At 28.7% G+C, this 17,132-nt stretch overlaps 1 protein-coding gene across 1 annotated transcript; it reads left to right on the top strand.

Moving 5' to 3' along the window:
• Positions 1–10,608: 10,608 nt before the first annotated feature.
• Positions 10,609–16,864, top strand: LOC117931966 (very-long-chain aldehyde decarbonylase CER1-like). The gene is made up of 9 exons (XM_034853031.1): positions 10,609–10,844; positions 10,927–11,159; positions 12,399–12,621; positions 13,635–14,010; positions 14,142–14,249; positions 15,052–15,252; positions 15,415–15,513; positions 16,330–16,503; positions 16,626–16,864. The coding sequence occupies exons 1-9, from the start codon at positions 10,609–10,611 to the stop codon at positions 16,788–16,790; spliced, it is 1,815 nt and encodes a 604-aa protein (XP_034708922.1). The 3' UTR covers positions 16,791–16,864.
• Positions 16,865–17,132: the final 268 nt, after the last annotated feature.

Raw genomic sequence — 17,132 nt, 5'->3', positions numbered from 1 at the left:
TTTTGCATGATTGTGAGAAACGAACCAGATAGATGGTTTTTGCAGTAGCATGGAAATCAGTGTCGCATGAACATGTGACTTTTTGCACAACCATGCCAAATGCTCTAAAATGATGTTAGAATTCTATCAATCCATTTATATTTCGCATCATCATGAGATATGGATCATCCTCATGCAAAATCAACACCTAGGGTGCCTAAGTGGGCCTAGGGTGCCTAAATGGGCCTAAAGTGCCTAAGTGGGCTTAAGGTGGTGCCTAATGGGCCTAAGCGGTGCCTAATGAGCCAGGTGTGTCTAATGGGCCTAGAGTGTACTAAGTCTAAATAGAGCTGTCAAGAGTTACAATGGGGTTAGGTAAATCCCTCAACCAAAGTCTCTAAGGTGGCTTAAAAAAATAGGCTATACGAGTAGCAATGGGCCACCAGGAAATTGCTGTAAAGTATCGAACAAATACATAATAGGACATGTGCTAGGAGAACAAAATGGGGGGTCTACAATAGGGCATTAGAGTTCTTTTTTTTTTTTTGGGGGGGGGGGGGGGGGGGGGGTGGTCGGGAATTATTAGATGTTCTTGGATTTTCTTAGGGAGAGAAAAAAAAACATTAAAGATTCTCGAATTGTTTTCTTTATTTTCATTAATTGTTTCTAATTTCTTTTTATTTAAGAATGGTTCTTTATTCTTCTTTTATGGATAGTGTGAGTGAAATCACCACCATGAGAGGCTAAAATGTCATCTTGGGGTGTGAAACATGAAAACCTAGGGTTAGAGCTAAGGGAAAACAATGGGTAAAATCGAACTAAAAATGGGATGAATGAAGGGTTGAGGCATAATAGATGAAAATAGAAATATCCTCCAATGTTAATTTGAATTAGGGGATGGTACAATAGCCCATTCCTTGATACTAGGGATTCTTGGCAATTCTTTATCCCTAGTTATCTGAGGTTTTGTTATTGTTATCTATCCTATGACAAATCTACACAGAGTGGTAAAGGCCTAACTTCTAGACCTAAACCCAATTTTCATACCCATTCATCTATTTGGTATTTCAGTAATGGAATAAAATATTAAAAGTTAGGATATGGATGCAACCCTGAGTTGTGGAACTCAAGTTGATCTTGTTTAATCCCACATTCTGAATACCCTAAGACTAATCAAAATTGATACCCAATTGTGGAACCCCCAATCTTGAATCATTTGAATTAGAAATCAATCATTCTTTTGCAATTTATTTAAGATTTATTTTATTAAATTCAATTTTGTTCAAATCAAATGTTTATTTTTTCTAATTCAAGAATTTAGCAAAAAGCAATCTTTTAGACCTAGTGTAACAACTTCCATAGGTTAGTCCTTAAGGACGATACCAGGAGTACTATAAAAGAAGTAGTGACTCTTTTTTCAGTTTTTCTTGGCCAAAGTTGCTATGTAATTTAGGCTTGGTATTTTGGACAACAGAGAATTGTGGCCACTAAGTAAAGAAAAATTATAAAAAAAAAAAAAAATTCCATTAATTAAGAATGAGGTACCTACAAAAAAAATTATATAAAAAATAATTATTTTGATTTGTTTACCCTTTTATCATTAACTTGATAGTGGAGAGAGGTTGGTGTTAGGACATTATGTTTTGTTTTTTTTGTTGGCAATTTTGTTCCTTTTTATTTTGGCATAAGATCTTTTTAGACATCGACTTACTCTCTATTGAAGATTCAACGTTCTCGTTTAACCTTTCCATGTAAAAAACCTCTTGTCTCTTGTGTGATAGATTGTCATTGATTATTTCTAATTTCTTACATAGTTTAATTGAGTTAAATAGGATTAACTAATTCTCAAAGGTTTAATTGGATTAAAAATCTTAATTATTATATTAAAATCTTTGGAACACACTTCTTCAATCTCCCCAGTTGTTACCCTATTGAAGATGATAACTTCTATAGTTTACCCCAGGAATCCATTAGAGATATCCTTGAGATAATGGATAAGACTATGGATACCCCTAAAAACATCCCTGAAAAGGTGGTTAACCCCAATAGAGATAAAAAGCCACTTGAAGTTGCTAAGCCAAATGAAGTGAGTACTAGAAGTAAATCCAAAGTACCAAAAAATTACCTTATCTCAAATATAATAGGAAATATGAATGACTCCATGGTAACAATGAGACAATCAAGATACAATAAAATATGTTTCTTTTGTTATACCTCCCAATTAGAGTAAGAAAATGTGGAGAAAACTCTAGGAGATGAATCTTGAACTATCGCACTATAGGAAGAGTTAAATCAGTTGATTTTGTTTATATCATTTTCCACATACTATTTTACCTTAGGTATTTATGTTTGGCATGTGTAGGTTACAAATATAGGGATATTTTGTACTATCGGATTGTCCTTTGCATATAATCGATTGAATAGGTTTAGACAAGTGTTACAAAGTGTTATGTAAACTCCGTTTGAAAGTTTTGGGGGGGTTTATGTAACTTTGTTTTGTCACAAAATTGCCAAAGGGGAAGATTTTTAGGACAGTATGTTTTGCTTTCAAATTTGGCAATTTTGTTCCTTTTTATTCTGGCATAGGGTCGTTTTAAACAATAACTTACTCTCCATTAAAGATTCAAGATTGTTGTTCAAATCAATCGAACAATCACAGTTAAGTCTGAAAAGTTTAATTAAAGGTAAGTTAGCTTTTTTGAGAAGGTAGGATTGGATCAGAAGTTTTAAAAATGAACTAAAATGTCTTAATTAACTTTTGGAAAGTTGAGATTTTATCTTGTAAAAAATTCTATTTCTGACCCCTAGGCTCTTAGGCCTATACACACCTTTCTTAAATGTGTTTTAGGATTGGATGCTCTCATTTAGAAAACACTTTCCCTACCATTCCTAAAAGCTCTTAAAGGTTCTTTGAATGAACTCTAGGCTATTGAAGAGACTTACATCCCCTCAAAGCCTGAGGCAAATTCATTGGAGCACTCAAGGTGATGAGTCGTGGATGTGAATCATGATATAAGTGTTGGAGAGTAAGTCTTAGGCAATGTTTGACAAGTAAAACTATGTATTACAATTTCCTATAATGGATTTTAGATTTAAGGTCTTAGATCCCATAGTTTTTTATCTGTACATGTTACATGAGGGTTTTCCATATAAAAAACTTCTTATCTCTTGTGTGTTGGATTGTCATTGATCATTCCTGATTTCTTATATAGAGTTTTGATTTAAAGAGGATTAAATAATTCCCAAATGTTTAATTGGATTAAAATTTTCAACTTATATATTAAAATATTTGAAATACACCCATTCACCTACCCAACCCCTAGGTGTTACCCTACTAGAACATTGGTGTTTATAGTTGGTTTGAGCAACCTCATCATTTTCTCTTGAGGTTCTAAGTATCAACTAAGTTGTATCGGCCTAAGCGTTTTTTGCACCAAGTTCGATACCTAATGCCTTCTTAAACATAGATTCAGCTAGGAACTAATTAAACTAGGTTGATTTAGTCGACATTTTGAGTTTACATGGTTGAATCATATGAGTTACCATAATATTCTCAAGTTAAATCTAGAAATTGTTTTTTTTTCCTTTTCAAATCACAGTAAAAAAAAACACCACACAGTAACCAAAACTGAGAAATATTTGAAAAATAAAAGATTTCTCTTAAAAGGAAAAGGTTTTTAAGCATTATCTCATGGTTGATGATGTTTGGAATTGAGAATTTGAAGACAATTTCATTCATCAATTTGAAGATAATAGCATCGATTTATATAACAATTTTCTTTTTATTAGTTTTTAAAATTTATTTAGTTGTACTTATTTTTTAAAATAATTTTCATCATATTTTTTATACTTTTTAAGACCTTTTGAATACATAAATTTGTGCATTGCCCGAAGCCGAGCTGAGGTGCCTTAAACCCACTCTGTCAATTACCAATTCATCCGAAGGAGGACAAATCAAACCACTCTTTTTCTTTTAAGGAACTTTCATACATACTTCCAACCATTGAGTCATTGACATGGTGGTGCACCCAACTGACACCATCTTAGCTTCCTATGCATCATACTCGCATCTTATTTACCTAAATAAATTAAACTCCTTTTAACCTCACCATATTATTTATTTTTTTAGACAATAGTTGAACCATTTCCTTTACATTTCCATTTCCCACCTATCCCCTAGCTGACATAGTAGCCAAGTGGTGTCCAAACAAGGTAATAAGTAGGAAAGGGTAGTTTAGAGATACATGACTTTACAAATGCAACAAATTTAAAATTTGAGGTTTTAATTTTTTTTAAATATTACAATTTTTTTATACAATTTTTAAAAATCATTTTGACTATGTTCGGTTTTAGAAAAATGTGAGATAAAACATGAAGGAAATAAAATAGAGAGAGAGAAAATATGGGTATTGCTTTGAATAACCAAAAGTCCAATAAGGAACACCCAAAGGGTGAATAGGTGATTTAAAAAAAATTAAATCAATATTTGTGAATTACAATCAATTTCTCTTACCCCAATAAAAAATCTGATGTTTATCATGGTTAGTTAATATCCAAATATTAACAATATATGTTGAAGAATATTAGGGATAAATAATAACCACAAGAATAACCAACCTAGCAAACTCGGTAACCAATTAACCAATTAACCAATCAATCCAATATATTCAAGATAAATATCTTCAAATAGAATATATGCAAGAATAAATATAAACTTTTTACAATGACCCCTACAAGATATTAAGTTAAAAGAAATTAACTTATTCTAAGCAATTTAAACGTAATATCAAATATAAAGAGATAGACAATGAGGCATAAGATTTTTAAGTGGAAAACCCTCATAAACTATGGAGATAAAAAACCACAAGGTCTAAGACCTATCAATCAAAATCCACTATTCAAAATCAAGTCACACAGATTTACCTCACCACTTTACCCTAAAGACTTACTCTCCAGTACCTATAACTTGATCCACATCCCCAATGCAATAGCTACCTGTTGCTCCCAAGTAGATCATTCAATCCCTCTAAAGGGATTACAGTCTTCAACCAACAATTCAAAAAATCAAATCCTTGAATGAGAGAACAAGAATGGTGTGACAAATTAGGCTTTTGTCACCAAAGAGTACCTCTAAAGAATGAGAGGTCTCCAACAAACTCTAAAATCTCTATGATGTATCTTACTAATCTCCAATCTTTAACCCTCAAAGGGTTACAGGGGAGATATTTATAGGCAAAATCTTTATCCATAAGGATTTCAGTATCTTAAGTTTTCAAATTAGAGTTTGATTGAAATTCATTCAAAATACATTTCTCAACTCGCCAAGATTGTCATGACTGCTTGAGTGAACTTAGACCACTTGAGCGCTCCAACCGCTTGAGCAAGATGAATCGCTTGAGCGTCCCATGCTTTTTCAAAAATCATTTTTTTTAAATATTTTAAACTCGAGAATGATACCGAACATTTTATACATCAAATAAGTCTTTTATATGCCACAAGTCAAACATTTCTAGACGTGACTTTCCGGTTAGACGAACAACAACCTTTGATTTTAATGGAGAGTAAGTCACTATCTAAAAAGACTTTTATGGTCAAACATAAGTTAGAACAAAATTATCAAGATATAAACAAGACTCAATATCCTAATAAAGAGAAAGTAAAAGAAAATAAAAGATGAAAGAAAATAAAACATATATTTAAAATCAATTAATTATCTATGTATTCATTACTGTATACCCATTTCACTTATTTTAACTTTTTTATATTTATATAAAAATTAAATAATTTGAAAATGTATAAGTTTCTTGTCAATTTTAATTTTTTTTCTTTAATATTTTTCATAATACAATTAAACATGATAAAATCATTTTCCTCACCATTTTTCTTCTTTCTTTAAATTTTTTTTGTTATGTTTGGTCCTCGAAAATATAAGGGAAAACACAAGGAAAATAAAATAAAACGAAAAAGTGGAAGGAAAGAAAAATAAAAAATAAATGTCAGTTAATTAATTATTTATATACATTACTTCAAATTCATTATACTTATTTTAATTCTTTTATATAAAGAATAAATAATTTTAAAATACATAAATTTTTAACTAATTTTAATTATATTTGATTTTCTTTTATATTTAAAAAATTATATTTATATACATTACTTTAGATTCATTGCACTTATTTTAACTCTTTTATATAAAGATTAAATAGTTTAAATACACATAAATTTATAACTAATTTTACTTATTTTTTATTTTCTTTTATATTTTCCTTCTAGAATCAAACATGAGTAATTTTTTTTCGTTAATACTTTCCAAAACCTAAACATAATCTTTAGCGACCAAATATAACGTTTGTGTTTGAAGTAAATTTCTAAGACTTCCTATATTTTAGATGGAAGTCACAATTATCTTTTATTTTCAAAAATAGAAACCACAGCTAAATTATTATTTTTATTTTCATTCAATGTATAATTCAATAATTCTCCCAAAATTGTCTCATACTTATATTCTTTAGCGAAAAGTATTGAGCTCAGGTTTTAAAATAATTAACAAATTCAACCCCCGCTTTTCATCTTAAATATACTGCCTTTACCGGTCATGTAATTGTTATGGAATGATACTCATAATGATAATTTGAAAATAGAATAATAATAAAAGAAAAAAATAGAGTAATAAATAAAATAATGGGTAAAAGTACTTATATGGTAAAACCCTCTTAATTAAAAAGAAAATATCTATGGGACAAGACAAAAAAAATAAATCCACTACCAACATTAAGTTACAACATTTCTCTCGATTAAGAAGAGAGAACATAAAAGCTTAGAAAAAAATGAATATTTTTTTGGGATGAATAAAATTGGCGTGGGATGACTTCCCATTTTTGTCGTCTTCTAACGTGGGGTGGGATGACTTCAACCTTGACATTTTTTCACTTAAAGTCATTCTTCTATGTCTTACCCTATCACATGTCACTTACATTACTGTCAAACCATAAGAGGATTTGCACCAACTAAATTTATTAATATTAATTAGTTTTGTTAAGGCATTTGCATTGTCATTCATATGGATTAGCGTTAATTGAATTTTTTGCTTTTAAAAGGAGAAAATTGTTTTTTAGACTAAAAAATATGCTTGGTAATTTTTCAATAGAAAATACCTTTTTAAGAATATATTAGATTTGTGTAGTATGCTTTTTTCAACTTTGGTATATATATATATATATATATATATATATATATATATTGTAATAAAAATATAAATATTTCATTATTTTTACGATCAAATATTTCATTCACTTTTACCAAAATTAAAAGAAAAAGATTAAGAGATAAAAATATTGATTAACATATCTAACCTAGATTATTATAACTCTTATCTCTTTTCTACTTCTTCTCTTTAACTTATCCTTAATTTTACTTTTAATAAAAAGTTATACATCTTTAAATTATTTAATCTTTATATAAAATAAGTTCAATAAATTTAAAATAATATATAAAATAATTTATTAATTTTAAATTTTATTTTTTATTTTTTATGTTCCTTAATTTTTTTTTTTCCTTCTCACATTTTTCTTTCACCTAGCTACTATAATGGCAGTGTTTAATTTAGACCCAGTAGGTGGGTGAATGAGGTCAAAAAACAAAAAAAAAAAAAAAAAAAAACTTGAAAGAAAAAGCTGGATGCAAATAGAAGAGGAGGCATCCATATTGCTTTGGTATATCAACTCTTTACGTCTTCAGAATGAAGTACATGAATTTGGTGGGAAGTAGCGATCAGCTCACTAACAAAAGTTAATTGGAATCAGAAAGATAAAACACATGGACACTTGTGTATGGTGCCAAAATGAAACACGTATGGCCCACAAGCAAGTCATTAATTGTTTGGAAGATAAACCAAACCAAACGTGTTACTAGTTATGGTGTGATTAGATACACCATTTGTACAAACGAATCAATAAATTTTGATGTTTCTTCAACAACCAGCATTGAAAACTTGAAGTGGAAGGCTGATAATAATACATGTCAAATCCTAAGTACATTATATAAGTATGGTATTTAATTAATTTTGGGACAATTGTGTTTTGGTAGATTGAGTACAAAAATTAATATTTGGTCTATATAACTTACATAATTAATAGAAATGATATAAGATGTTAAGACACCAATATACCCTTCAAATTTTCATATATTACCTTTTAATGATATAAAATAGTGATGGACTAAAATACCCAATGACCTTTCACATAAGCTTTTTTAAAATTTGGATTTTAATGATTTAGATTTTAACAATTTTCACACCATTATTCATGCAACCATAATAATGTTATTTTAACAATTTGAATTTTTCATTGTTTTTTAAAAAAAATTATATATAAATAATTGAAAATCTGCATTATTTTCTATTTTAAATTATAAATAAAGAAAAAATATGTTTAAAAAATACTTTTAAAAAAATGGTAATAAGATTTATATTTTTTATATTTTCTTTTTGAAAAAACATTTAATTAAAAAATGAAAACTATTTTTAAAAATAAAAATTGAAAACCTTGTTTGGTAACTATTTTTTATATGAAAATAATAAAAATAATTAAATTTTATTAATTTATTATCCATTTTAATTTTTTTTTTCCATTAGTTATTTTAATAATAAAAAATAATAATATGTTTACAATTAAACAAAGGAATTGGTCAATTATGTGTTTTTTGTGTGACTATTTTTTACATGAAAAATAATTAAATAACTAAATTATATATATTTAATTTTATTTTCTTTATTTATTTTTTCTCTAATCGAAAATTTTAATATATCCATAATTAACAAAGTAATAGATTTGATCTATTAAAATAAATTACTTTCTAATTTAAATAAATAAAATGAAATAAGCAAATAAATTTGGGGTTATTTCTATTTTTTAACATATCTTATATTAATATTTTTTATGGTTAAATAAATTTTTTATCATTTTTTTCTTTAATTCCAAAAATAAAATGAAATAAATAAATAAATTTGGTATTTTCTAACTGATGTTATATTCATATTTCTTATGGTTAAATAAATTTTTTATTTTTTTTTCTTTATTTCTAAAAATAAAAGGAAATAAATAAATAAACTTGCCTTAAATAATAGTTTTTAAGTAATTTCTTTGTCTAATTTTTAATTACATTTTGTATTGAAAATAAAATAAAATAACGTTTTATTTAATTATTTTAAATGTCAAACTATTGGGAACATAGTTTACACACTCATGTGGATACAATTTATGCACATATATGAAATTTATACCATTATACAAGGTTATTACACTAATTGTATAAGAGGTGTACAAGACTGTACATTTTGAATAACTTTTTTTTTTCTTGTCATCTAAGGATTATACGCTCTCCTACCATAAATTCTTTTATTTCATGTACTTTATTTAACTTGCATATAACAATTCAAATGTTTACCTTAATAATTATGTTTAAGGAAATTTTTTTTTTTTTTTTTACATTTTATATCATTTTTTAAATCAAACCATTGGAAAAATGGTTCACACATCATATGTGGCACATAATGTATGCATATGGATGAAATTTGCACCATTGTACAAGGGTGTTATACTAACTGTACAAAGTAAATGATCAATTGGACAAGGCAAATGTTCTAATTGTACAAGACAAATGTTCCAACTATACAGGGGTTGTGAAAGATTTCAATCAATTTTGGACAACTTTTTTTGTTTTTTTTTTTTTTTTTTTGTCTTGTCATCTAAGGATTGCACACTCTCAAGGTACACATTCCTCTATCACACACTCATCTTATGCACTTTATTTAACTCGCATATGATAATTCGAATACTTATCCCACTAATGATGTTTGAGAGAAAATTTTGCTTTTTCATCTTCCACTATTTTTTGAACCAAACCAATGAAAACATGATTAATCTACCTATGGTTACACATTGAGTAGGGAGTATATGGAATTTGAGTCACTGTATAAGGTATTTACACTAAGTGTACATGATAAGTATACTAATTGTACAAAGGTGTACAAGACTATTATTTGTGAAGGATTTTAAGTGATTCTGAAAAACTTGTTTGTTTATTTCCCTTGGCCGATAATAGATGACATTCCTTACACCCATTGGTTAAGCATACATTCATCTCATGCATTTTATCTAACTTATATATGGTCATTTGAAAATGTACTTCACTTATGATGATTGTAAAACAAAATTATACAACAATTTTTCTTCTTTTTTAAAACAAAACCAATGCAAACATGGTTAACTGACTTATTGTCAGATATTCATGAAATGATGTATGAAATTTGAGTTATTGTACAAGTGTATTACACTAACTGTAGACAAATTTACTAATTGTACAAGAGTGTACAAGACTACTTTTTATTAAGGATTTCAAGTGATTTTGAAAAACTTTCCCATTTTTTTCCACTCAAGGATTTTTCCACACTCAAATTCTCTTAGTCAAGAATTGTTTCGAATTTTATTTTTAAATTTCATCATCAAAATCTTGTAATTGCATATTTTATTTTTTTAGTTTTAGCAATGTTCTTTCTTTCCACTATTTTTTTTTTTTTTTCTGAAATTTTGTAATTGCATATTTTTCACTTGTACTATACTTTGTTGTTTGATGTGGGTGAAGTACGTGATCTTGGCACCATGGGCGATTCATGCCATACACTCGCTCCTAGTGAAAGATGAAAAGGAGAGAGACGTTGCTCACTTTCTAATATTCCCATTTCTGTTATGGAGGATGCTCCACAACCAGCTTTGGATTTCACTTTCTCGCCATCGAACAGCCAAAGGCAACAACAGGATTGTTGACAAGGGCATTGAATTTGAGCAAGTTGACAGAGAAAGACACTGGTAAACGCATCACATCAATTGAAGCAAGACAAAAAGTTCAAAAATTTAATGCCTCAAATCAATTCTTGTTTTGGTTTTGTAGGGATGACCAGATTATTTTCAATGGGATCATATTCTACGTAGCTTATTTCACACTTCCAGGGGCTTCTCACATGCCGTTTTGGAGAGCAGATGGTGTGGTTGTTACAATTCTGCTTCATACGGGCCCTGTGGAGTTTCTGTATTACTGGCTTCACAGGGCTCTACACCATCATTATCTCTACTCACGTTACCATTCTCACCACCATTCCTCTATCGTCACTGAGCCCATCACCTGTAAGAATTAATATTTTGCATTTTAGCTTTAACTGCCTTTGAATTACTTCTGGTACATCTAACTTTTTATTTCACTAAAATTGAAAGAGGAAAAAAAAAAACCTTATATTTCTCGCATATTTAAGAAGGGACCGGAAAAGTATCCTTTTATGCAGATTCTACGTGTTGTACACATGGCTTGGGTGAGTTAGAAGAAAAACTCACGGAGTACCACTTGGCTGCATACACTTTGTTGGTAAGAATGATAAATGAAAAAAATGTATAAGTTTCTAAATAGATTTATAACATTAAATAAAATAATATTTTTAAAATTTATAAAATAAATTTAAATTAAATAATTAAATTTTCTTTCATTTTAAATATATTTATATTTAAATATTAATATATATTTATACTTACACTTGATAATACCAAAAATAAAAAATTAATATTATTAATTATTAATTTATTTATATATTTTTAATTTTAATAATATATAAATTATATATTTATGACATCATCGATTCAATTGCAGTTCAATAATTGAACTGTAAATTGATAAATATTTTTATTTAATAATCAATCCGATTTTGAAAACATTGTCTTTAGATTTTAATAATATTCATTCAAATCAAAGAAACTAATTCATACTATCTTGGATCTAAAAATAACAAACATTTTTTGATTTGTTAAGATAATTTAAAATATGAAAAGATGGAATGGCTTAGAACATATATTTTGGAATGACTTTTTCCAAAGTCATTTGATGTTAAAGCAATCATAAGACTACTATCTTAAACGGTCAGAGATGCTAAAAGGCTTATTGAACTAGTTAAGATACTCAAGGTCACGCATGTATAGTTGGTAAGCGCAATTATGATTTAAGTGGTGTTTGTTTTTTAGCTGAATAGAAAAAGTTAAAATATTTGGTTTTTTTTATTAAGCTAAAAGTACCTTATTGATATTAACCAATATAACTAAAGTGAACTTATTATCAATAAATTTAGTTTAATGATGTTGGTTGATGTCAATGGGTTACTTTTAGTTGAATAGAAAAAGCAAAAAATTTTAGTTTTTTCTATTCAGTCAAAAAACAAACACCACATAATAGTCTAACATGAGCGTTAAGCTAGGACCACACCCGTTAACAATGTTATGGGTGGGATCAAACCAATAAAATTAAGACTAGAGAAGGGGACATATCGGTAAATAAGTTTCATTATATTAATTACATTGTTATACTGTTATATTGTATGGCAGCTGTCATTCATCCATTTGCGGAGCATATAGGATATTTTCTGCTGTTTTCAATACCATTGCTGACCGTGATTTTCACCGGAACAAGATCTATCGTATCTTTTGTCGGCTACATTTCTTATATTGATTTCATGAACAACATGGGGCACTGCAACTTCGAGCTTGTGCCCAAGTGGCTCTTCTCCATATTTCCCTTCCTCAAGTATCTTATGTATACCCCTCGTAAGTCCCCCCCCCCCCTTACCATCACTCTATGCTTCTCTTTAATTTGATATTTCTTGTTTTACAATATGATGTAGACACTGGTAGTATTAAATAAGGCCCATGCGTTTGAGGACATTCAATTAAAAAAATGTTGCATATTAGAGTGATTAAAACATTTGAAAACATACCATAATCTACGAGGAAGAAATATAAATTTTAAAAATTAAAAATGGTAAAAGGAGTCTATTTAATTGGCCATGGACCACCCATGGTGGGTGTAACCATAATGGTTATAGAGTCCACTGGTGGTACCACATTTTGACTGTAACATTGATTGGTCTGACAACTATTAGGTAGAGAGAAAGTTTTGATAAAGATTGGTAAATATAGATAGATTCAATTAAATTAAAAATGTGAAAAATAAAATATCTGGCAAAAACATTGGACCACCTTGGAAAAATAAAGTTTTGTTATATTTTTTATGTTTTGTTTTTCATCATTTACATCATTAAAAGTTACTTATATTAAAAGGCACTTACATAATATAAAAAGAAAAAAAATAGAAAGAAATGTACATATGAATATTTCTTTTGATCCAATCCCAACTTGGAAAAATAGAATGAATTAATTGTCAATTAAAAGGGATAAAATAATTCCTAAATTTGTGAATCTAATCCCTTTCATTTTTTTACCCGAAAAGTAACATTTTTTTTACATAAATATCATTTACCATTTTGAGTACATATATGTAGGTTTTAAAATAAATTGTTATTTTTACAAGAAAAATAGAGACCGTTTTTGTTAAAAAGAGATAGGGTTAAATTTCTAAATTTAGGTTTCTACCAACCTTTTTAATCAAATAACCTTAAAATGATAAAAAAAAAAAATGAAACAAATAGTAGATAATTCAATTAGTCATAACTTTTTGTTTTAATAATACTTCAATTATTTTGACATTCTAGTTTTTTTTAATACTAGTTAGAAATCATATATATAATTTATGATGATAAATGATTTTAACTCCAAAATTTTCAGGTTTCACTCTCTGCATCACACCCAATTTCGGACCAATTACTCACTCTTCATGCCATTCTACGACTACATGTATGGTACTATGGACAAATCTTCAGATGTATTATATGAAAAATCACTTACAAGGCCTGAAGAATCGCCTGATTTAGTGCATCTCACCCATCTCACAACACCAGACTCCATTTATCATATGAGGCTAGGTTTTGCCTTTGTGGCCTCCAAGCCATACATCTCCAAATGGTACTTGAGACTAATGTGGCCTCTAACATCTTCGTATATGATGTTGATTTGGATTTGTTCTCGTACATTTGTTCTTGAAAGGAACCATTTCAACAAACTCAAGTTACAAACATGGGCCATTCCAAAATATAGGATTCAAGTAAGAATCATATTTTGTTGTTATTTTGTTTTCTTAATTTATTAATGTATTTTTTCATTGTTTCTTATTTTTTAAGAATGATTTATTTCTAGTTAGTTATTACTCATTGAATCAATTGTTGAGTGGTGTAGTACTTCTTGAAATGGCAAAATGAACCTGTCAATAGCTTGATTGAAGAAGCCATACTAGATGCAGAGCAAAGAGGCGTTAAAGTGTTGAGTTTAGGTCTTCTCAACCAGGTAAGTTATTACTCCTTTACCATTTTGGTTCCATTTTTTTCTTCTTCTTTAGTTTCCTCCATTCCCTTTGGTCCCTTTCATGCATAGATGTAGAGACATTATATGATGATCTGCATCCTCGCATGTGGATATTGTTCACTTTAATCAAGTGTCACCCTTCCATATGAATATTATCCATTTTAATATAATACTAAGAAATGATGGGGATACCACAAATTCCTTTCATATAGATATTATTTGCTTTAATATAATGTTAAGAACTGATTAAGATATCATAAATCCCTTTTAGTGAATATTGTTTGCTTTAATATAGTAATAGAAATTGATTGAGATATTAAAATATCCCATGTGATTATGGTGAGAGACAGACATCCTTTGTGAGGAGGTCCTTGCATGTGTAAATATTGTTTATTTAGGCCGCACAAATTTAAAATATATTTACATGAAACTTCTTTCTTTAATCAATTGGGATATCATATATTATGACTTTCACAAGAAGATCTCGGATTGATAGAGGTTGAACTATCTGTTATTGAACCAACTTTAGATTGTTATACATTTGAGATCCACTAAGATACCCTATTTTCATTCACATCCCCTATTTTCATTATATAAAAAGTAAGTCTTTGATGACTAGAAGAGAACTGTTGTGCCTATAAATAATTTTACCATCTTGGTTTATACTTTATATATGATTAATTCACTTATTTCCTTCATTTTGAGCCCTCCAACAATTCATCATCCATATTTGAAAAGTTTTAGTTAAAAATAATTTTTTTTAATTAATTAAAAAATTATGCAGGGTGAAGAGCTTAATATATATGGTGAGCTTTATATCCATAGAAATCCTAAGCTCAAAATCAAGGTGGTGGATGGGAGCAGCTTAGCAGTAGCCGTTGTTTTGAACAGCATTCCAAAAGGAACCACTCAAGTACTCTTCCGAGGCAAGCTCTCCAAGGTTGCTTATTTCACAGCCCTTGCTTTGTGCCAAAAGGGCATCCAGGTATTTTTAATATAAATGAAAAAATGTTATTAAAATTTGAATGGTGCTTCATATGACTAGCAAAAAACTAACTTTTTTAATTAATGTCAAACAGAAACTACTGTTTTACCTGTTCAATCCTAGTTTTGATTTATATTGGAATACAATTGAAATAATTCTCAGGTGGCTACTTTCCGTGAGGAAGAGTACGCAAAGATCAATATGAAGCTGAACACCAAATTGGGAGGCAAATTGGCTCTTTCAAAAAATTATGCCCATAAGGTAAAATCCCTTCTTTCATCCTTCTATATATCTTATTATTTTTCTTTTTATTTTCTATAATCTTCCTTAATGCTTACCATTGAAAACTTCCTTTTTAATTATACTTGTACTGTTTAGTGTATTCATTGAGAAAAACTTTTTGTTTAGTGATGGGCTAATGAACAAAGAACTATTATGATGAAGTTAACATAATTAAGCATTGAAGAATTTACAGGCTAATGAACAAACAACCACCACCATTTTCTCATTTCTTTTTTTTTTTCTTTCATTTTTTTTTTTTTTTTTTTTTTTTTTTGGGGGGGAAAAATGAACTTCCTTTTTTTTTTTTTTCTTTCATTTATTGGCTCTTTCAAAAAATTATGCCCATAAGGTAAAACCCTTTCTTTCACCCTTGTTTCCTTTTCTTATTCTTTTTTCTATAATCTTCCTTGCTGTTTACCACTGAATAATTGTCAGAACTTGAATGCTAGGAATTAACCGTACATTCTAAGTATACTTGTAAAGTAAAATTTCCTTTTAATGTATTCATTGAGAAAAACCTTTTTATTGGTGACAGGCTAATGAACAAAGAACTGTTTTTTTTTTTTAACCCCATGATATTTAAAAAAAAAAAATTATATATATATAAAAGAGTGGAATAATATTGGAAAGGTCGCTTAGATGTCATATCAGAGTAATTTTTTTGAAATATCAAAACAAGATTTTTGCCAAAAAAAAAAATGTCAATAACCCACCACCATTTTTTTTTTTTTTTTTGAAAAAAAAATGAACTTAGCATTAAAAATGTTTGAGATATAATAGTGAAATATTGTACAGATATGGTTGGTTGGAGATGGCTTGACCGAAGAAGAACAGTTGAAGGCACCAAAAGGAACTCTATTTATTCCCTTTTCTCAGTTCCCACCAAAGAGAATGCGCAAAGATTGCTTCTACCACACCACACCAGCAATGATGTCTCCCACTTCTTTTGAGAACATGGATTCTTGTGAGGTCAGTCAATATTATTAATTTCAAAGATAACAAGCATTATATATTAGTACAAATGTTAATTTTAAGCATAATGACACGGTTCCATACAATTTTGGTTTATGAAAATATTTATCTAAATGCAGAATTGGCTGCCAAGAAGAGCAATGAGTGCATGGCGTGTGGCTGGAATATTGCATGCATTAGAAGGATGGAATGTGCACGAGTGCGGTCACACCATATTCGATATTGAGAAGATTTGGGAAGCCAGTCTTCAACATGGATTTCGTCCTTTAATGATTCCCTCTTAATGATTAAGACAACTTTATTTATTATTTCTATTTGGTGCTAGTATCTGGAATGCTATATATTACGGTTCATGTCATATGAACTCCATCTATCCTTAAGTACGCATGATATGATATTCCAAGTCTTATTGATTATCATCCTATGTTGTTAATTTACTCTCTTTTTTCTAATTATATATAGAAGTTGAAAAAAATTTATAGTGCATGTATCAAGTTTTGAAGTTGGGATTATGAATTGTATTTGAAGTATATTTCATTTGACTCTTGTATTAAGTCAATATTGTGGGTCATTTATGTTATAATTGAGATATTGTTCAGTTAAAATATTCTATTTTTTTTTAAGTA

Source organism: Vitis riparia, chromosome 15 (genome assembly GCF_004353265.1).
Source record: "Vitis riparia cultivar Riparia Gloire de Montpellier isolate 1030 chromosome 15, EGFV_Vit.rip_1.0, whole genome shotgun sequence".
NCBI classification, from domain to species: domain Eukaryota; kingdom Viridiplantae; phylum Streptophyta; class Magnoliopsida; order Vitales; family Vitaceae; genus Vitis; species Vitis riparia.
The sequence above is the reverse complement of the archived record's forward strand: the minus strand, read 5'-3'. Positions and strand labels throughout refer to the sequence as shown.